This window comes from Kockiozyma suomiensis (genome assembly GCF_038497685.1).
Source record: "Kockiozyma suomiensis strain NRRL Y-17356 unplaced genomic scaffold V2V93scaffold_1, whole genome shotgun sequence".
In the NCBI taxonomy this organism is placed as follows: Eukaryota; Fungi; Ascomycota; class Lipomycetes; order Lipomycetales; family Lipomycetaceae; genus Kockiozyma; species Kockiozyma suomiensis.
The window spans coordinates 1,592,975-1,612,120 of record NW_027117664.1 but is presented as its reverse complement, the minus strand read 5'-3'; the positions used below and the strand labels follow the sequence as shown (position 1 = coordinate 1,612,120).

Sequence of the window (19,146 nt, the reverse complement as noted above, 5' to 3'; positions counted from 1 at the left end):
TACTAAACCCTACTAAACCCTACTAAACCCTACTAAACCCTACTAAACCCTACTAAACCCTACTAAACCCTACTAAACCCTACTAAACCCTACTAAACCCGGCATGCGTGCAACAACAGTTATAACTGCATGCCAGATTGCGTCATAAGCACGAGACCGTTGGTCAAAGCGCTGGCTATTCGCCCGCTACAGAGGTTATAAACTATTGCAATCAATACGTTTATCTCTTACAGTTAAACCTCAGCTGTTTTCTACTAAATTCTTTTCGAGCACAGAGTGGTATTCTTATTAAGATTTTTCTGGTCGGTTATTGGATGTACAGAATGTGTCCGGAATTATTCAAAAACTTACGGACGAACACGCACTCATATTAGATTTGAGTTGAGTATATGCCATTTAGAACAAGGCACTGTCCGCTACAATTGGGCTGTTCGACCTTCGCTTCGGCTTCCTAGATTGCGGTCATATATATGACATCACGCACGAAAAGACTGCAAAAAATCTAGGATTCAATTAGAGGCAGTTGTAAACGATCATCGAGCGTCGATCAGTCAGAACTGCGGGAAAGGGCTGCACTATAGCGGACGACTGCATGTCTCGGTGTGCTCTTTTTTTCCATTCTAAACTCCATTGCACGGCAGCCTATAATCCAATCGATATATTATTCAAGTCTAGCTGCCTTTCTTTAACTAAGTAAAAAAAATATGCTACGTTTTTAGAATTCTTTCTACGGCGCTGTGATGTCATTTGACCTGCTCGCTGCTCGTTGCCGATCTTTGTTGCCGATCTCTACTCGCAGTCTGATATCACCCAAACCGAGCTCGACATGACGTAGCCTCTCGCTCCTGCGCCCGTCCTATATAAAGGCGCGTCAACACCTCGAACAGCTTCCTATTCAAAATATATCGCCTTTTCTCAAAGTTGCTATATATTATCTTAATCAAATCACCATTCAGTCTTTCAAGCGTTCTTTTTCACGTTCAGCCTTCAAAATGAGTGACGGTAAGTGATTATTACCGAGACATTGTATTCTTGTTGGTGCCTTGCAAACTAACAGCTATTAATTTTTAGCTGGCCGCAAACCTGTCTCTGACAAGATTTCTGAGACCATTACTCCCGACTCGCAAAAGTCGTATGCCGAACAGATCAAAGAGTCGGCAACCGGCGCCTATGACAAGGTAGCTCGTGATATCCAACCGGAGGAAAGCAAGTCTACTTTTCAATCAGGTGTTGACTCCGTCACTGGTGGTTCTTCAGACGCAAAGAAATCGGCCGATGAGAATTCTGCTTCTTTCGTCGATACTGCCAAGGAGTATGCCGCTAGCGCTCAGCAGTCTGCTGCTGATGCTTTGAACTCGGCATCTGAATATTTGTCCGGCTCTGCCAAGAAATAATCAGTTGCAATTTGTGTTTAACGTACAAGTCGTTGTTGCTATACTAAATATGTCCATTGTTAGCTTAAATAGCTGGAATACATCAGTATATTTTTATCATGTTTTTCGTAATTCTCTTCTCGGACTCTTGACTGTAATCTGTAGGGTCATTCAACCTTAACCCGGCTCTAATTTGCATTATGACTATCGTACTGCAGTGAACTGATATACGAAAACTCTTCGGTGGAGGTGGGCCGCCAGAGTCTGAATTAACATCAGCGTCTACCTTAGCCTGTTTTAAATGCATGCGACCCCTGTAAATACATAGTAAGAGGCGAGTTCAATTTTGCTGTGATAATTGTAAGTTGATGTTCAGTATCGGCTTCTATCCTGATTGCCTAAGCCTAAATTTATCGCGCCGCGCCCTGAGCCGCTTCATTGACAATGTCGCACTCTGACGCACACACACAGCACAACTTGTTCGTCATCCTTAACATCGTCCAACTTCTTGACTTGGCTTGCTGACTCAAAGAGGGACCGCTCAACTGATTCAATGAACAGCATTCGCAAAGGTTTCTATAATGTTCGAGCAACAAAGTCGAAGCCTTCTAGTAAAGAGCCTGGCAATTCTTATTCTCCTGAGGTTGGGCAATCTTCGGTTAACGGAGCTGCTGTGAATGCGCCTACTCCACTAAAGCGATCATCTTCCATTTCTGTCAAATCCAACTTTATTGAAAAATCTACGAACCAGTCTGTGCTTCTACCGAGAGAGACTACCAAGCATGAAGTTGAATCCGCTTCGGCTGCTCCGCCCTCGGAAGCGGTAGATCACGCTGTGGGTTCTCGTCCGGCACGATTAGCATCGCGGCCACCGCATATTCCGGAAGGAATGGCTGTTAATAAACCCGATGTATCCTCAGGTGCACTTCTGCAACATGGGTAAGCGTTGATTTAAATGCCATTAATACTGTTATTTGCATCTAATAGTCCTAAAAATAGGAGAGATGGACCGGCTCAGAAAGTGGCTCCTTCTGAAGAGGAGCTAACAGCGAATGGCGTTGCTGAAATGTTGAAGCTTGCATATCCAGACAACCCGAATCTTGCAGAATTTGTCACAAATCTGAATCAGAAGTATACGCGACTTAAAAAACTACGATCTCATCTCGAAACTTCACTCCAGTCCGAGCAGACCAAGGTAGACGATCTGAGGATAAAACTCGCTCAAAAAAACATTCAGATGTCAAATTGTTTGCTAGATGATACGCAGTATGCTCAGCGGTTTAAATCTTTGGATGAGTCGGTAGAATCCCTTGCCGCTAGGTTGAAACGAGGAAATATATGGAATCTTGCAGACGTCTCGGTCTCTTTATCAGTTGCTTTGAGACCGCAAGATATAGGTCGTGGTGTCATAGCAGCCTGGATTTCAGGCGTATTTAATACTTACATGCATCCAGCACTCGATGTGCGGACGTCCGCGTGGCTAAAATCAGAAGTCGAGGCAAAGATTAAGACGCCATCAGCCAAAGATCTAGTTCAATGGAGATGCATGACTGTTGATGCGTTGCTCCCTGACGAACTCAAGGCAAATCAAGACTCTCGAGGCATGCTGGAAAGTACCGATGGCTATAGGCAGCACAAAGATAAACTTGTAGCAGATTTCTGCGCAACAATAAGCAAATTCGTCAATTCTTTCTTCGATCCGCAAATCGATGCAATCTCTCAAATGATAGACCAAATTCTTCAGCTGATGTCTACAATTAACCGAGAAACCAGAGACATTCAAGTGAGGTACTATAGACAGCGCACGCCGTATGCAAACGCCACTATGAGAATGAGAATACCAGGTGAAGATGTTGAAATTGATGTACTGGATTCTGAGACGCGCCGCAAGCTAGAGGGATTGGAAATTGCCTGGTCTGCATTTGTTAGTGTTCAGAAAAATGATGGCGATTCGTTTCCTCTGTATAGGCCATTAGTATGGCTTCCAGATGACCAGCACGATTTTCTGGATAAGTTGATTTGAGCCAGAGCCAACTGGCAAGTTCGTGTATGGTTGTTAGGTGCATTTTTATCTTACATGCATGCATTTTTATCATAGATAGATGATTGTGTATTTTCTAGGAGCACGTTCAGAAATTATATTACATTACCCGTAAAACTTTTTGAATTTACCGTTTCTGTTGAGAGCGTAAACTATTCAAATACAATAATTGAATATCATGGCCTACGGTTTATGCCAGCTACGAAAATAGTGCTTAAAAAGAAGTAGAAAATAGAAAATGCATTTATCTAGCATTTTCTTGTTCCTTGTTAAATTATATGAATATATCAGTTCACGTATACTGTGCTTGTACTGCCGCAGGCCCTCAAAGGGTCAGCTATTGTCTGCCAAGGTTTGCCGTTGGGAATCGCTAAGCCGATAAGGATTGTTTCTTTCACATTCGGTTTGATTACTTTCTTTCAGCAACATTTACACAAACTACTATTAACTGAGGCTAATATCTTTACGCATGTTACCTCATTAGCATAAGGATTCTTGTACGTTATCTGAAATCTTGTATATTGTACATATATAAGTTGGTAAGTAGATAACGAGGCACTGACATCATTGATGATCAAGATCGGGTAGATCACATTTGGATTTGTCAATACAGGGGACTAACTAGATAAATCTCACTAGATTTTCCGTTGTAATTCAGCTTTCAAAAATGGCATCATTTTACAAATGGTATAATATGAGATTGGCATCTCACCCTTTGCTCACTCAATGCGCGTCTACTTCGGTATGTGCTGTGATCGCAATGGTTTGAAATTTCGACTTACTGTTTTTATTAGATTTTGTTTGGTGTCGGCGACGCGACTGCTCAGTACATTTCCCCTGATCCTAAGCTGAAAGGTAATTACGACTACGTCAGAACATTTCGAATGTGCTTTCATGGTGGTGTCATTTTTGCTCCCATGGTTTCACAGTGGTACAAGTTGATCAACAATAAAATCTCGATTCCTGGTCGGCCTTTTGCCGAGGCACTTGTTCGTATGACTGCAGATCAAACAATCTGGGCCCCTTTCGGTATTGCATCGTTTTATGTGAGCATGGGTGTTTTACAGGGACACTCTTGGGATAACATCAAAGACGAACTAAGAAGCAAGTACTACACTACAATGGTGGGCAATTATATGGTATGGCCTGCTGTACAGATCGTCAACTTCAGATTCATGCCGTTAGAATATCGTCTGCTTTTCGTGAACGTGGTGTCAATTGCGTGGAATACGTTTTTATCTTGGTTCAGCGCAACCCCAGCGGCTGAAGGTCTACAAGCCATTGAGCACGCAGAGAATAGGCTAGAGGAAGTGGAGCATGCTGCTGGGGAAAAAATCACAAAATCATTGAAATGAGAATAAATTGCAAAGACACGTTATTCAAGGCTAATCGTTGAACACTGAGTTCAACTGCTGGTCTTTTTTGTCGCCGTAAATTTAGCTAAAGCAAAGCGACGACCGAAAAAAAAAAAAGTAATCTGCTTCAAAAGTTTGTAAGAATATATTCGATAACGGCTTGCAAATTTATATGCTTGGCTTCAGAGTCAGAGTAGCGATTCATATTTAGTTCTCCATATGTGAGGTCAGTTGCTTATGAATTCATCATTGTTGACGCCAATATCAAAAAAATAGAGAGATGACTTACGATGATGTTATCAATAGCAAATAATGCTAACCAAGAGTTGAGGAAAGTGATTGAAACGATACCAGAAAATAAAAATCAGATGATACTAGAAGAGAAATGTATGCCCATAAATGAATAAGCCATAATTGGAAAAATGAGTAAGAAAGCGATAAGCAATTATAAATTATTAGTACGCTAAAAAATTGTGCTATAACAAATCTTGCAAGATTAATTGTGTGAAGTAATGAAAAGAATTTCTCGGCGGAACACGGATTCATCTAGTGGACTTTAGAATGGAAGTCAAATAAGGTTTCTTGACATCTAGTAGGCGCTTCGGGGTAGACTACACTTTATCCCCTTCTACACCTCACTTGGTGCTGCGTTATACAACAACCACTCACATCGGATCATCGCAACGTACCGCAAAAGCTGCTATTGAATAGAAGACTAGTAGTCTCTATTTATGGCTATTGGTGATTTCAGATATTATTTCTCATTCGTGTCCGTTCTTTTTGTGCACGAGTGAGTCATCACCATTCTAGTATCATCTCCGTGCCACCTGTCCCGTTACGCGAGAGATCTTCTCCAGTGTTTGGTTCTTTATTATTCTATAAGTCACTCGTTACATAACCATTTTAAAGTAAGTACCTCTTGATTGATTTGGAGACGCTCGAGTTTTGGTGCGCGTATATGGTTCGGATAAGGGGTTGCTGTCAGCGAATTAAGAGAGTCAGATCGAACGAAATTCATCATTTCGAGTTACTTGCACGGCTGGTGCGGTTTCTAAATTGGTTCTTTTATTTCTCTGATATTTCATCAAAAATATGTAATATATACAAGCGCGTGTTTGGATTATTCTGATTGATTATGTGGCCGGTCTGACTTGATTCAATATTTCGTTTTGGAGAGTCTACTGAATGCATCTAGTCGCATTTTCATTACCTGAAAGATATCTACTATTTAATCTCGGACCTAACCTTTTGCTTATTTGTAGCTCTTCTGAAATACCTGCGACATTTCGATTCGATTTAGTCAAAATCTTTCCGATTTCCTCTTGGGCAGACTGTTATTTGGTCGAAGCCAAGCGACTACGAGCTTTATATACTGTGAGAATGATTTATAAATGTGAATTTTGAATCAGTGACTAATTGATCGTGTTGATAGTACCATGGGGAATACCCCATCGAAAAAGGGAGGAGATGGCTTGCAATCATATCCTTCTTTCTCTCGAACAGACACGCAAGGTTCTACAAAGTCGATCAAGTCTCTTCGATCGCGAATAAATAACATTGCCGCAGCTGATACTGGCAACGCAACATCTGGCAACACGACTAATTTGGATGCACTAAGCAAGTCTGCAAATCTGCAAGCGACTGCCAACACTGATATTATCACGCCTATATCAACTAGTTTCGATAATTCTTATTTGCCACCATCTTTGCAAGTTCACGAGCCAAAGGAACCAATTTTAATTAGGCGATCCTTCGATGATGGGTCGCTCTCTCCCGGTGTGCAGCATGGCCGATCTGGTAGTGGATCGTCAGTTCTTGGCTCTGACGGTCAGGCTATAGGAAGTGCCGACGGAGATCATCTTTCACCTGACACTACATCAAAGAGCTTCAGTCAACGTCGTGGAGGCAGTAGTCTTTCAGACATAAATACTTCAGCTATTGAGGAAGGCATTGGGGGAATGTCCTTGCGCTCTCCTATTGCAGCATCTCCAGGTTTGCCTGTAGGCCCCGAAATAAGCTCTGCGATCGATATTGATGAAATCATTCAGCGGCTTTTAGATGTCGGTTACGCCGGCAAAGCTACAAAAAGTGTGTGTTTAAAAAATGCGGAAATCCAAGTAATATGTCGTACTGCCCGAGAGATATTCTTGTCTCAACCGTCTCTGATTGAACTTTCTCCACCGGTAAAAATTGTTGGCGACATCCACGGTCAATATGGTGATTTAATTCGAATGTTTGAAATGTGCGGTTTTCCGCCCGCCGCCAATTTTCTCTTTCTGGGCGATTATGTTGACCGAGGAAAGCAAGGCCTCGAAACTATTTTACTACTTTTGGCGTACAAGATAAAATATCCAGAAAACTTTTTTCTGCTACGCGGAAATCATGAGTGTGCCAATGTGACACGTGTCTACGGTTTCTACGATGAATGCAAACGACGATGCGGAGTCAAAGTATGGAAAACATTTATTGACTGTTTCAACACTCTACCCATTGCAGCAATCGTGGCCTCCAGAATTTTTTGTGTTCATGGCGGCTTGTCTCCTGTGTTAAACTCGATGGACGAAATTCGTGACATTGTGCGCCCGACTGATGTTCCAGATTATGGGCTTCTTAACGACCTGCTGTGGTCAGATCCAACAGATACTCCAAATGAATGGGAAGACAATGAGAGGGGAGTTTCTTATTGTTTTGGTAAATCTGCAATCAACAAATTTCTGACAAAATTTGAGTTTAATCTCGTCTGCCGGGCGCACATGGTCGTTGAAGACGGTTATGAATTTTTCAATGACCGTACACTTGTCACTGTGTTTTCAGCTCCTAACTATTGTGGAGAGTTCGACAACTGGGGTGCAGTAATGTCTGTCTCCGAGGAGTTGCTCTGCAGTTTTGAGCTACTGAAGCCACTAGATTCTGCTGCTTTAAAGCAAGAAATGCGCCGAGGACGGTACGAGCGCAAAAATGGGATGCATTCCAGTCCGGTAAGTTGATTTAATAGTGTGGCGATTGGATATGCTGCTAACAAGTATTTCTCATAGCCTGCATCCCAAGTGCCGCAGAGTTTCTAGGTCGCTATGTAACGTGTACGTCAAGTTGTTATTAGCAGTTCTTAAACTGAGGTCACTTTCTGTATCAAGCTCACGTTATTGTGAGCTCAGGTTATAAGGCGTGTTCGTTTGTTTTTTGTTTTTATTTGTCCTGGCGCTGCGTCTGCTTTTTGTGTTCTCCATTCATACCTATAGTGCCGGAATGTTTGTGGCCCTGCTTATTTTTTATGAATGGAGCTTGGGATTTATGATGTACGTTTGTATTAGTGCTTACTGCTTGTGATGTATGGTAAATATTTTACAGACAAGTGTGCTTTAGGTTATAAAAATGTACTATTCAATCTAAATTTTATGGCCAAATACAGCTAAGAGAACGACATTAGTCTCATCAGGCTCGAGAAGAGACTAATATACTAATAACCAAGCTAGTTACATCAGGAAAAGAGACTGTCGCAATCTGGCGATTGACAGACAGAGCAGAAGTAGAGACGAGAAAATTGAATGGAATGGCACGAGAAATAGCGGTAGATTTCCCAAGGGGAGTAGAGATATGATATTCTTGATGAGCCTGCCCAAAATTTGAGTTTAGATGGCTTATCAGGCCCAAGCGACGAGGCTTAAACTTCTAGAGGAGAGAAGGTAATCAGTAGATCTCGCTTAGCTCGCCAATCTGTCTGATTAGTTCTCGGTCACAAAACTGATAAGCATTTACTGAATACTTTTTATATAAAGACTCTTCTGTAATATCTTCCATATCTTTGTCTGAGTAACTATCTGCAAATGCGCTTCTTATCGAGCGTTTTAATGCATAGCCTATATTTCAGAAAGGATCAGTGCGCGATCGTTCACTGGGTCCGAGCAATAGGCCAGCCCTTATCATTCTATCATCCGCACGCGAGGCAAATATCCAAAAACCGCCGCGCCACGAATCACTATTTGTGATGCTTAGGCCCAGGCACAAAAATGTATTGCAGAGCTGCAGTGGCCCATTGCCAAAACCCTGCTTGCTGCTATTTCTTATAAACACTAATATATTCATATAATAGAGTAAGTAATTTTCTTTCTAATTATTGTATCTGGAAATTCGGATCAATGCTTTTTGTTTTCTGACAATTTTTGTATCCAGCGCAAGCGTATGCCGAGTAATCAGGGGTTACTGCTTGGTTACTGCTTCCGAAGAGGCAGGGCCCAGGTACTGCTTCAGTTGCTGCAGCAAATCACACCTGTCACTATAACAATGGCTATTCTTTCAGATTTCATATTTCTAAAAGGCAATTTATGTTGATAGTTGGTAGCAATTGGTTTGATTATGGAATGAAGGGACTGCCTTTTCTGCTGATCTTGACCGCAGTAGTGCGGGTTATTCAAGACTACAGTCCACTACCGAGGATATGCTTATCTTTGGTCTTTCTTTTCTTTTTGAAGACGTTGATCCTGTCAACAAGCTGCCAACAACGCCTATCTCTCATAGCTAGCGTAATTCAGGAATTATAAGAGCCTGAAGCAAGCCGCCATGTCACGCGCATCGTCAATCAGCTCTCTCAATCCAACTTTCTGAGGATGATTCCGCCTACAAAAGAATTGGCTAATGTGACCTCAGAAGCAGCGTCAATCTCAGAGAATAGTGTTCAGACGGGCATTGCAATTTATATCGACGATGAGCTTGATAATAACAAGCAGCAGCAAGCAACCACGACAATCCGCAAACCGTACACTCCCCCTAAATGGCGTAAAATCATGTCATATGCGTGGGACTCTTTTGGGCTAGAGCCTGAAGAAAGAAGATTTATTCAGCGTATTGATTTTTTTATCTTTTCGTACTCTCTTTTGAGCTACGTGATCAAATATCTGGATCAAGGAAACGTTTCCAATGCATACGTCAGCGGTATGAAAGAAGACGTTCGTTGACCTCTTCTATCAATAAACTGTTATCAGACTCTCACATGTTTTATATAGCTTAATCTTAGGGGTCAAGAGCGAAATCTGTTTACGACCTTTTTCAATATCGGATATCTAATTGGCTCAGTTCCGTCACAAATCATTATCAATCGTACACGTGCTTCTATCTTTATTCCGACATGTGAACTAGTTTGGAGTATTCTCGTGATGTGCCTTGCAGCAGCTAAAAATGCTAAAACAATATATGGCATTCGTTTCATTGTCGGCCTGGCTGAGGCTACAGTTTTTCCCGGATTCGCGTTAATTCTTGGAAGTTGGTATTATCCTGACCAAATGGGGAAAAGAATGGCACTGTTTGAGGTCTCAAGCTCAGCCGCGCAGATGTTTTCTGGTTACATTCAATCTGGGGTTTATGCAAGCATGAATGGCCGATATGGTATTGCAGGATGGCGCTGGGCGTTCATCATTGATGGTGTTATCTCGCTCCCGATTGCTTTGGCAGGCTATTACTGTATTCCCGATTTCCCCACGACCACCCGGGCCCTATGGCTAAACGAAAAGGACCGAAAATATGCAGTTGAACGCATGGCTAAGATTGGTCGCAAGCCTCCTCGTCCTTTAACTGTCGGTAGACTTGTGAAATTTTTCCTCTCGCCTCGCCCATATGTCTTTCAAGGGCCATACAATGTTGGAGGTTTTGGCTCCAGCTCGGGTTATTTTAATCTCTGGCTGTCATCAACGAAAAAATATTCGGTCGAAATGGTCAACATTTTGCCTACTGCCGGAAATGCGATTTCGATTGTCGTGACCTATACTTGCGCTCTACTATCTGACCTCACTGGTCGTCGAGGACCGTTTGTCTTTGGAGTAATTCTGATTCCATTCTTTTGCAATATCGTTCTTGCTATCTGGAACATCTCGTTCAAATTCAAACTTGCTGTCAATCTCCTTAATTATGCAGGGTTTGCGTATCAACCAGTTGTCATTTCTTGGGCAGCCGAAGCCTTCCAGGATGACGCTGAAACTCGAGGCCTTGTTGTCGGTTTTGGAAACACAATAAATTATGCAATGTCGGCATGGCTCCCCTTAGTTTTGTATCCCACTAATTTGGCTCCTCATTACCCATTGGGATACAAAATCTCAGCTATGTTTTATGGTGTTGCACTATTGACGGTTCCAATGTTTTGGTATTATGTGCGCTGGGAGGCCAAGAAGAATGGAAAGGTGTTCAACGAAATGGGTCTTGCTGTCGATCGCGAAGATCTACTGATTCCGCTAGGGGATGAAGCTGGTGCTTGTTCCGAAAAATGATGTAAACTTTTGCATTTGCATCTCATGAATGATTAGTCGAGATCCAGGTGGTTTTTCGCATATATACAAAACCGCAATATTTACTATCACGCAATCGAGCTTACAGCCTAACAAACTTAAATAGAATAAGTTGGGGTTTTATAGTCATAAATCTCTAACGTTCCATTGCATTAAAAATCGAGATTAGACGTGAAAACCATATACGCAGGAAAACAGAAATCCCAAATCTTTTCTAACCTGAGGTTAGCACCTATGTTGTTGATTCAACAGCGTAGTCGGGATAGTTCGGATCTGTGTAATTACAAGAAGTGTCTGAGGAATCCGACAAAATATCAGCCATGTATACATAGGTAGCCTGTTCATCGAGTTGAGCCTAGCAGCTAAAAGTTAATACTCCGTATCAAAAGGAAAAAGCAATAAATCTTACATATATTCCGAGAACTGTAGCATTTGCATCTGTTGAGATAGCACTGTCCTGCGACACAAAATACTCCTCTACTGTTACAACAGTATCATTGAACCCGTAGTCGTAAATCTCAGACTGAGTAAGTGAAAAGTTGTAAACAGTTTCATAACCACCGTACAGACCGGAATCTGTCATGTTAACTATAACGCGGAAAGCCTCACGGTTCTAAAATCTTTTGTTAATTCTGATTCTTAAAATTGCAAAGAGACACAAGAACATACCTTATCTTGATCGAATCCAGACTTCAATTGAGGCTTGAAGGAATACCTTATGCGATAATATGTATTTAAGGCCAGATCCAGATCATAATAGATGACAGCCTCAGCACTGGGTGACGAGTCAGTAACAAAGCTGTCCCGGAACGCTCCGACATACACGCCACCAACTGAACCATCGGTCCAGGTAATCTGATTGAATTCTCGTTCAGACTTATCCGAGGCTATAGTACGGGTAATAGAAATGACAGTCCAATTTGAGGTAGACCAATCTCCAGAGAACCGGGCGTCATCAATCATGCCACTAGCTGGAACGCAGAATGATTCAGCTATACTTGTATCGTCACTTGGTCCGACAAATTCACTATTTGCTTGGATTGATTCAGTCGAGAGGGGATTCAACCAGCTATCGAGAAACAATGGGTAGGAAGGATCGCCAGAGCTGCAAGTATCATCTGTAGCATTATATATACTGGCAGCATATATATATCCGGTTTGGTTGACAGGGCTCATATAGACACTAAGTTGATATGAGGTAGGGTCTGAAACATCTAGGTGGCCAGGAATTAAAACGGATTCTTCCAAGGTCACAGTTGCTTGCGCATAACCGGCGGAGTCTAAGTCCGCCTGAGATTTCGACCATTTCCATATAACTACGGTATCATCTGTGATACTGCTACCCATTCTGAGCTGTATTTGTACAGCTGTTAAGTTTGTGTCTGGGTTGTAAGTATTCAAAAAGATACCAAAAGAAACACGGATGGTGTAAACCTCATTAAGCTCCAATGTGCCGGTGATGGAAGCTGAGGGTAAAAGAGAAGACATATCGGACCCGGTTGTATCAGTCAATGCTGGAATAAAGACACCACCAGCGGAGCCATCGGTCCAGTTGGTAGAATAAAAGGTATAATCCGCATAGGAAGTAAACGACAAAATATCCCACTCTTCGGCAGAAGGAATTGGATTTGGAATAATGTTTGAATCAGGAATACAAAATGAGTCAGCAATCGTTCCGTAAGTGCTAATTGCTTCTCGCGCTGCAGCTGTGGTCGTTGCCACCAGGAGTTGGAGAGAAGTGGAATATGCCGTCGTAGATGATGCCGTCGCAGATGATGCCGTCGTAGATTTGGTCGACGCTGAAGTCCTTGAAGAGGAGACAGTAACCGCATTAGTCGACGAAGCACTGGTGGAGCCCGAGGCGAACGAAGGAGTCGCATTCTCAGACTTGCTACCACTGTGCTTTTTTAATCCAGCTCCTAATCCAGCTCCTAAAGCTACTGCCAGTACTACAATAATACCAATTACAACAGTCCAGAACAAGGCCAGAGACAATCCACAAATCCGCCTTCGAGGCTTGTTATTCGCGATTTCGACCGGCGGGGCAGCGGCAAACTTTTCATCTTCCGGGGTCTTAAATTGCGGCTTGTCAAGAATCGGTGTCGATACATCTGGTGTCGCATCTCGCATAGGAAGCTCTGTTGGATTTGTCTGCCTCATAGGAAGGCCGACTGCACTGTGGTCCAGCATCGGCAGCGAGTCAAAGTTGGCGTTTGCGTCTCCATTAGTAGCTGCAGGCTCCGACTGTGAATATGATGAGCGTTAGCGAAATGTTAGGAGGGAGCTAAAGTAAAGATGCACACCATAATGAACAGAGAAAGAGAGAGTTACCACTTAAAAATCTGATTCTCTAACTGCAAAAGATATTGTAAAAGATTGCAAACCAACATCTAATATTGGCGATATTCGGAATGGGCTCAGCCGCTCTGATCCGTGTGGACTAGCGTAGTGTAATTTCAGCCTCTTCGGCTCTGCTCCTGCCATACCGATAAGAAGCTCAATTACGACAAGATACTGCTGAAGCCAGCTGCTGCCCATAACAGCGCTCTTATCTCATCTGAACTATATCATCGTCTTAGCTGTGACACTCTTGACCAACAATCATGGAGTCTGGCTGTCGACAGTAACTGTTTTCCTCTAAAAAAAATTCCTCTGTTTAACTTTCTTAGCACGTGGGTCGGCAATGCGACCCCGCGGCGGTATCGATAAAAATGTTGCAGTCGTATGCGATCGCTAGCCCTCCTGCATTATTAAGAATCAAGTAGCTAGCTTTTAAGACTGTAGTGGACTGAAATTCTACCAGCAGCTTTGCAATCTGATGCAATATTTACCAATTCAGTCTCGCTGAGACAAAAGAACGACAGTGTCTTTCAAATAAAGTTCGCATGTCTCACTCTATTGATTGTCCGGGATTGTCCGGGATTGGGTATCGGATATTCTAGACTTCCTGGCTACTGCCAACTACTGAGATTATAAATATATTACATACAAAGTGGAAAGCAGTCGCGGTTATTAGATCGGTATCATATTACATTCTATATAAAAATCCACATTATTTACAACAAGGCCATTCAAAAAATTAACCAATGCAATCAAGATATTAGAATTTGATGATCTACCGCAGACAATGGATAATTAGGACTAGAAAATCCACAAGTAGCATTATCAGTATCGGTATATATACTAGCAGTATATAAAAACGTCTCTTGCATATTAAGTGTAGTATTAAAATGCAAGCGAGCTTGATTATCTGACGTTGTCCCAGTATTCGCATCAATTGTTGTGAAAGTACCAACGACAGTTACAGTTGTGTTGTTGATACCAAACGTATCAACCTCATACTGATAAATCGTATACTTGAATATAGAAGTACCGGCATCACCTTTTAATGCGCCTTCGCCCATTTCTATGTTAACGTCGAGTGCAGGCAGCTTCTATGATATGCATATTAGTACGTGAAAGTTAATAATGTTTAAAGCACAAACGTACAGAAGAACTTGGATACTGATCATACGAGTCATACAACGCGATTCTGTACGCAAAGCGAATCTTGTATGTCGTACTAACATTCAGTAGTCTATCCTGATAAATATCAATAGACTGAATTGACGTGCTGTCATCAATCAAATCAGGAGCTATAGGTTCAGAATACACGCCACCAGCAGATCCGTCAGTCCAATTCACTAGTTGGTACTCATAAGTACTGCTTTTGTATTCTTTAGATACTGTACCCCAGTCTGCAAGAGACTCAAACAATGGCCAAGATGTAATGTTACTCTCCAGAACACAATAAGTACTTTCAACAGTAGCCGACTCAGACAAAGCATTCAGCTCCGTCACCACATTATTTGACCGAACGACAAGATCAATATCAGCATCATGGATATAAATTAAATCTGTGGAGAAGTCCAGATCTGGCCCAGAGCATGATTCATCAGATGCGTCCACTACACTGATGGAGTAGAGATAAACAGATTGGTAAGCCGAAGATGCTTGAAATGTGACTTTTAGATTATTGGCATTCTCGAGGTCCAGGTCAGCTGGAATGGTAAACACATACTCCAGAACAATACCTGTATTGTTATAGTCAAGCGCATCTATCTGTCTGACTCGGGTATCGAACAAAGAATAATTTCCGCTGGAAGAGCCTAAAATTAGCGAAATATAGTACGCCGTCTCGTCCTAATATTGTATGTCAGCATATTATCAATCGGATATATTTTGTGTTTGTGACATACCGCGGAATCATCATAAGCAATATCAATGACGTATTTGAAAGAAATCCTTAAACGGTAAGAGCTGCCCAGCTCCACTTGGCCTGTGGCAAAAGTGCTAATCACGCTAGTCTCCTCATCAATTTCGGCAATTTCTGTCTTGTTTGTTGTCATTTGCCTCGTTACGCCGGCATCAGAGCCGTCAATCCAATATGCCGTATAAAATTGAAAATCCATCAATTGAACTGTAAGGTTTGCTTGTAAGAATCCAAGCACGTTGCTATCAGAAGTGCAGAATGAAGCCTCGATAGAGCCATTGTTTTGAATTACGTCTCTGGCGATCGAAGTTTCTCTGGCAGCCAAAATTGTAGCCGTCGCCGTTGGAAGCGACGACGATGGAAGCGACGACGACGAGGTAAAAGCAGAATGCGAAGAAAATGCTCCAGTAGTCGTCGCTGAGGCTGACGACGATGTCAAAGAGGCTCCGCTTGAATTATCTTTGCTCTTAAGTCCAGCACCAAGACCAGCTCCTAAGCCGACAGCCAACGCTATCAGGAAAATAATTACCAGGAAAACAGTTAATGACAAGCCACATATTTTGCGCTTTGTCGATCTGGTCTTCTTCTCGACAGATCTCGTCAAATACTGTAGTGTCTGATCTCTGGCAGGCGGATCGATAGTAGCCTCACGTTGGGGCAAACTCACCGGCTCAGATATTAAAACTGGCAAGTACTGCTCTGGTTCATGAAACGATCCTGGCTCTTCAGTTGAGTTTTTTGGCTCCTCATTATGAGAATCAGCGGAAGAGAGCGTCTGCGTCTTTGCTAAATTGTCGAGTTGTGAATCTGGGTGCGACTCTGCTGCTGAATCTGACGGAGAAACTTGAGACGAATCTTCATTTGATTTAGTGGTAAGCACTTGTGGTTCAGCAGCTGCTTGAGACTCGCGGATAGCAGACTAAATACTCCTATTAATTGGGGGTCGTATATATGCACGTACTCTACTCACCATAGTCAGCTAATGCTTGCGAGGATCGATAGCGGTCTAGAAATAAGCACGATAACCGCTGCTGAGCCAGAAATAAGATGCCGTCCGAGGGCTATAAAAATCTAAAACATGTGCTCTAGGGTCACAGGCACATCCGGAGATAACTATTTCAAGTTTGACTTTCTTTTGTTCCACGATAAAAAAATATAGTGGCACCAGGCGCAAAGAAAATACAGCTTTATTATATTAAATTTTTTTTATTTTGGTCTTGGTTAGTCTTGCTAACAGTAAGAAATTTGAGACTCGATAGTGTTTAAAATATAGTTGAAGAGAGCAATTATTTAAAGTTAACTGGCTGTCTGGGACATTAGCCACCGCGTCGCAGCATAATACTATATTAAGAAATCATTGCATCGGCTAGAAAACTACGAGTTGCTATACTACTCTCTATTGTTTAAATCGTTTATTGAGATATTCACCGTTCAAAAATAGCAATTTCTTCGATAATCATAAAAAAAAAAGTAAAAAATAAAAATAGAACACATTCACCATAATATAGCAATTTAAAATACCCTAAAAAGACTTGTTGCGCGTGTCATTAAACAATAAACCATACCTTACTTCAAATTGTACCCACTTTTAGAAAGCTATTAGCTCTTTGATTGCGATAGCAGGATACAGTGGGTCGAAGAAGTTACACGAGTCATCGGTGGCATCTTTATACACACTGGCCTGGTAAACCCAAGTGCTCTGAGCATTAATAGTCGCTTTAATAAACACTCTTGCCAAGTTATAGTCCTCTGAACCATCATTCTCTTTTAGGGTGTCAAACTTTGCGGTGATAGTAACGACCGTATCGTTAAAACCATTATCGAAAACTTCTTTTTGCGAGAGAGAGTAGTAATATACTATAGTGCCACCACCGATAGAAGTATCTTTGCCCATCTTAACGTAGAATTCAACTGCAACAAGGCTCGCGTCTTCATAATAGTTTGTCTGTAGAACGGGACGGTAAACGATTCGAATTCCATATTGCTTGTCAAGTTCGACGGTGGCGTCCGAAGTTAAGCGAAGAACCTGCTTAGAAGTCTCAGCGGAGATACCGTTAGACAAAGCTTGGGCGTAGACGCCACCAACTGAATCATCAGACCATGAAATTGTCTTAAACTCCCTCGACTGATCTGAGAATGTAATTTTATTTGCTGTCCAATCACTTGTAAAGTAAGGTGACTTTGTGACTATGCTGCTAGAATAGCAGTATGTGTTTATCAAACTCTCTTTGTCATCGCTAACTGATGATTCTTCAGAGACTGCCTGAACTGTAAAATCTGCAGCAGCTCGGAGCTCACCAGCTAGTGAGAGAGAATAGTTTGGGTCCCGGTTAAGGCAAGACTCATCTCCAGGAGAAAAGAGAGACAGTGTATACAAATATGTCTGCTGGTACGACGGAGATGCCTAAATAAAATAAATGTTAACCTTACAACTCATAGTGAAATCTCGAAACAAGAAAACAGACGGGGTAAATTACACTGTAGAATATCTGGAGCAGAGTCGTCTTTGAGTCAGCAGGAACGACGATTGTATCTTCGTAAGTCAATGTCGTTGCGTTGTATTCGGCTTTAATCAAATCATGCTGAGTGATCGACCACCGACCAAGCGCATCACTATCTTCGTCTTTATTCCCTTCAAGCCAAGTCAGGATCTTTGCGGCATTATAGGTTTCATCAGGTTTGTAGTCCTTGTCGATAATAGCTTTCATCGCCATGCGAACTTTGTAAGTAGCGCCAGGGACTACGTCTGCTTCGATATAGACGGAACCTGTGCTGTCGGAGTCAACAGCCTGAGAATCAAGAACAACTCCGCTTCGAGATCCATCTGACCATCTCGCAAAGTTGAAGGAAGCTTCGATCAAATTTGCGCCGTCGTTCTCTGATTCGTCGTTGGTGACAGACTCGGAATAAAATTTCAATTCGCCAGCAATATTAGTTTCCGGGATACAAAAGGCGCCCTGGATTGAACCATACACTCTGATAGCATCCCGGGCTGCCCCAGTCTCAGAGGCAGCCAGAATCAGACGCTCAGTGGCTGCGGTCGCAAACATTGTAGGCGTCGGAGTGGAGACTGAGAGGCCGTCATCGTCGCCGTCATTAGCGTCAGGATCGTTGTTACTGTCGTCGCTGCTGCTACCGTCGACAAAATCTCCGGAATCTGTAGAACCTGCAGCATCGCCAGTATCGGTACTCGTAGACTCGGTGGAGCTGCTGACGGCGCCATGCTTGTTATTTTTATCGCGGACATATGCAAACGCGCCCGCTGCAATCAAGCAGAGTAAGATGACGAAAATAATACAGCAATATCTCAGGCACTTGCGAGTTGCCCGAGGTCGTTTTTTGATGTGCCGGATGGTCTTCTCGACATACTCAGGTTCGGCCTCTGGATTGTCGTACGGCGAGGTGTACATGGAGGTGCCGGTGTCGGTCACTGCGACAGGGGCGGCGTCGCTGAGCATTGGCTCTGCGTCATCGACTTTAGAAGTTCTCTTGTTTCCGCGAACCATATTCGATAAAAGATAAAGAAGGACTGGGCAAAAGAAGGAAGAGTAGCAGAAGACAGTGAAGCGAGTGTAGCCGCTTACGGAAGTGCTGCAGCAGATGATGCGCCGCACCCTCGACGCAGCCAAAGATATCCAGGGCAAGGGCGAGTCCAGCCAGATCGAGTTCAGCCAGATCGCTGACAATTCCTGATTTCGTGCTTAATTTTTTCGCTTATCATAACTATCATAAACCGGTCAATGAGTTTTGTAGTGTGGTTGTGAGTGCGGGGATATAGATACAAGTACAGAGCAAACTTTGTTCGTGATTTAAGGCTCGAGCAGTGCGCCGCCCATCTCGCTTAGCTAACCTG

At 42.6% G+C, this 19,146-nt stretch overlaps 9 protein-coding genes across 9 annotated transcripts; 5 read left to right on the top strand and 4 right to left on the bottom strand.

Annotated features, from left to right (window-relative positions):
- Positions 1–898: 898 nt before the first annotated feature.
- Positions 899–1,494, top strand: V2V93DRAFT_363571 (heat shock protein 9/12-domain-containing protein). The gene is made up of 2 exons (XM_066908636.1): positions 899–1,002; positions 1,072–1,494. The coding sequence occupies exons 1-2, from the start codon at positions 993–995 to the stop codon at positions 1,392–1,394; spliced, it is 333 nt and encodes a 110-aa protein (XP_066768951.1). The 5' UTR covers positions 899–992; the 3' UTR covers positions 1,395–1,494.
- Positions 1,495–1,667: 173 nt separating this feature from the next.
- On the top strand, positions 1,668–3,625 carry V2V93DRAFT_34408 (uncharacterized protein). Its single transcript, XM_066907859.1, has 2 exons — positions 1,668–2,312; positions 2,373–3,625. The coding sequence occupies exons 1-2, from the start codon at positions 1,927–1,929 to the stop codon at positions 3,394–3,396; spliced, it is 1,410 nt and encodes a 469-aa protein (XP_066768950.1). The 5' UTR covers positions 1,668–1,926; the 3' UTR covers positions 3,397–3,625.
- Positions 3,626–3,737: 112 nt separating this feature from the next.
- On the top strand, positions 3,738–5,189 carry V2V93DRAFT_331253 (uncharacterized protein). The gene is made up of 3 exons (XM_066907658.1): positions 3,738–3,953; positions 4,054–4,156; positions 4,209–5,189. The coding sequence occupies exons 2-3, from the start codon at positions 4,082–4,084 to the stop codon at positions 4,767–4,769; spliced, it is 636 nt and encodes a 211-aa protein (XP_066768949.1). The 5' UTR covers positions 3,738–3,953; positions 4,054–4,081; the 3' UTR covers positions 4,770–5,189.
- Positions 4,671–5,606, bottom strand: V2V93DRAFT_363564 (uncharacterized protein). Its single transcript, XM_066908635.1, has 2 exons — positions 5,059–5,606; positions 4,671–4,891 (listed from the first exon to the last, which is right to left on the bottom strand). Exon 1 carries the CDS (start codon positions 5,313–5,315, stop codon positions 5,085–5,087), a length of 231 nt encoding a protein of 76 aa, XP_066768948.1. The 5' UTR covers positions 5,316–5,606; the 3' UTR covers positions 4,671–4,891; positions 5,059–5,084.
- Positions 5,607–6,205: 599 nt separating this feature from the next.
- On the top strand, positions 6,206–7,834 carry V2V93DRAFT_377879 (Metallo-dependent phosphatase-like protein; the record flags this gene model as incomplete). Its single annotated transcript, XM_066911931.1, has 2 exons — positions 6,206–7,747; positions 7,805–7,834. 2 exons carry the CDS (start codon positions 6,206–6,208, stop codon positions 7,832–7,834), a joined length of 1,572 nt encoding a protein of 523 aa, XP_066768947.1.
- Positions 7,835–9,152: 1,318 nt separating this feature from the next.
- V2V93DRAFT_34024 (major facilitator superfamily domain-containing protein) lies at positions 9,153–11,223 on the top strand. The gene is made up of 2 exons (XM_066907790.1): positions 9,153–9,712; positions 9,770–11,223. The coding sequence occupies exons 1-2, from the start codon at positions 9,374–9,376 to the stop codon at positions 11,021–11,023; spliced, it is 1,593 nt and encodes a 530-aa protein (XP_066768946.1). The 5' UTR covers positions 9,153–9,373; the 3' UTR covers positions 11,024–11,223.
- Positions 11,224–11,243: 20 nt separating this feature from the next.
- V2V93DRAFT_34175 (uncharacterized protein) lies at positions 11,244–13,314 on the bottom strand. Its single transcript, XM_066907817.1, has 4 exons — positions 11,711–13,314; positions 11,612–11,654; positions 11,451–11,558; positions 11,244–11,378 (listed from the first exon to the last, which is right to left on the bottom strand). Exons 1-3 carry the CDS (start codon positions 13,229–13,231, stop codon positions 11,536–11,538), a joined length of 1,587 nt encoding a protein of 528 aa, XP_066768945.1. The 5' UTR covers positions 13,232–13,314; the 3' UTR covers positions 11,244–11,378; positions 11,451–11,535.
- Positions 13,315–14,035: 721 nt separating this feature from the next.
- Positions 14,036–16,562, bottom strand: V2V93DRAFT_363553 (uncharacterized protein). Its single transcript, XM_066908634.1, has 4 exons — positions 16,264–16,562; positions 15,280–16,212; positions 14,531–15,223; positions 14,036–14,475 (listed from the first exon to the last, which is right to left on the bottom strand). Exons 1-4 carry the CDS (start codon positions 16,264–16,266, stop codon positions 14,134–14,136), a joined length of 1,971 nt encoding a protein of 656 aa, XP_066768944.1. The 5' UTR covers positions 16,267–16,562; the 3' UTR covers positions 14,036–14,133.
- Positions 16,563–16,690: 128 nt separating this feature from the next.
- Positions 16,691–19,058, bottom strand: V2V93DRAFT_363550 (uncharacterized protein). The gene is made up of 2 exons (XM_066908633.1): positions 17,771–19,058; positions 16,691–17,697 (listed from the first exon to the last, which is right to left on the bottom strand). The coding sequence occupies exons 1-2, from the start codon at positions 18,797–18,799 to the stop codon at positions 16,882–16,884; spliced, it is 1,845 nt and encodes a 614-aa protein (XP_066768943.1). The 5' UTR covers positions 18,800–19,058; the 3' UTR covers positions 16,691–16,881.
- Positions 19,059–19,146: the final 88 nt, after the last annotated feature.

What these genes read in the sequence shown, in the direction of transcription:
- V2V93DRAFT_34024 (XM_066907790.1), top strand. Translation starts at nt 9,374, where the DNA reads ATGATTCCGCCTACAAAAGAATTGGCTAATGTGACCTCAGAAGCAGCG. An exon ending in TCAGCGGTATGAAAGAAGAC is followed by an intron (nt 9,713 to 9,769) that starts GTTCGTTGACCT and finishes TGTTTTATATAG; the next exon opens with CTTAATCTTAGGGGTCAAGA.
- V2V93DRAFT_34408 (XM_066907859.1), top strand. Translation starts at nt 1,927, where the DNA reads ATGAACAGCATTCGCAAAGGTTTCTATAATGTTCGAGCAACAAAGTCG. An exon ending in GGTGCACTTCTGCAACATGG is followed by an intron (nt 2,313 to 2,372) that starts GTAAGCGTTGAT and finishes TCCTAAAAATAG; the next exon opens with GAGAGATGGACCGGCTCAGA.
- V2V93DRAFT_363550 (XM_066908633.1), bottom strand. Translation starts at nt 18,799, where the DNA reads ATGGTTCGCGGAAACAAGAGAACTTCTAAAGTCGATGACGCAGAGCCA. An exon ending in TGCTCCAGATATTCTACAGT is followed by an intron (nt 17,698 to 17,770) that starts GTAATTTACCCC and finishes TATTTTATTTAG; the next exon opens with GCATCTCCGTCGTACCAGCA.
- V2V93DRAFT_331253 (XM_066907658.1), top strand. Translation starts at nt 4,082, where the DNA reads ATGGCATCATTTTACAAATGGTATAATATGAGATTGGCATCTCACCCT. An exon ending in CTCAATGCGCGTCTACTTCG is followed by an intron (nt 4,157 to 4,208) that starts GTATGTGCTGTG and finishes TGTTTTTATTAG; the next exon opens with ATTTTGTTTGGTGTCGGCGA.
- V2V93DRAFT_363553 (XM_066908634.1), bottom strand. An exon ending in TTGCTTATGATGATTCCGCG is followed by an intron (nt 15,224 to 15,279) that starts GTATGTCACAAA and finishes ATACAATATTAG; the next exon opens with GACGAGACGGCGTACTATAT. An exon ending in ATCAGTATCCAAGTTCTTCT is followed by an intron (nt 14,476 to 14,530) that starts GTACGTTTGTGC and finishes TGCATATCATAG; the next exon opens with AAGCTGCCTGCACTCGACGT.
- V2V93DRAFT_34175 (XM_066907817.1), bottom strand. Translation starts at nt 13,231, where the DNA reads ATGCTGGACCACAGTGCAGTCGGCCTTCCTATGAGGCAGACAAATCCA. An exon ending in CTGGATTCGATCAAGATAAG is followed by an intron (nt 11,655 to 11,710) that starts GTATGTTCTTGT and finishes AAAAGATTTTAG; the next exon opens with AACCGTGAGGCTTTCCGCGT. An exon ending in AGTTAACATGACAGATTCCG is followed by an intron (nt 11,559 to 11,611) that starts GTCTGTACGGTG and finishes ACTCAGTCTGAG; the next exon opens with ATTTACGACTACGGGTTCAA.
- V2V93DRAFT_363564 (XM_066908635.1), bottom strand. Translation starts at nt 5,315, where the DNA reads ATGAATCCGTGTTCCGCCGAGAAATTCTTTTCATTACTTCACACAATT.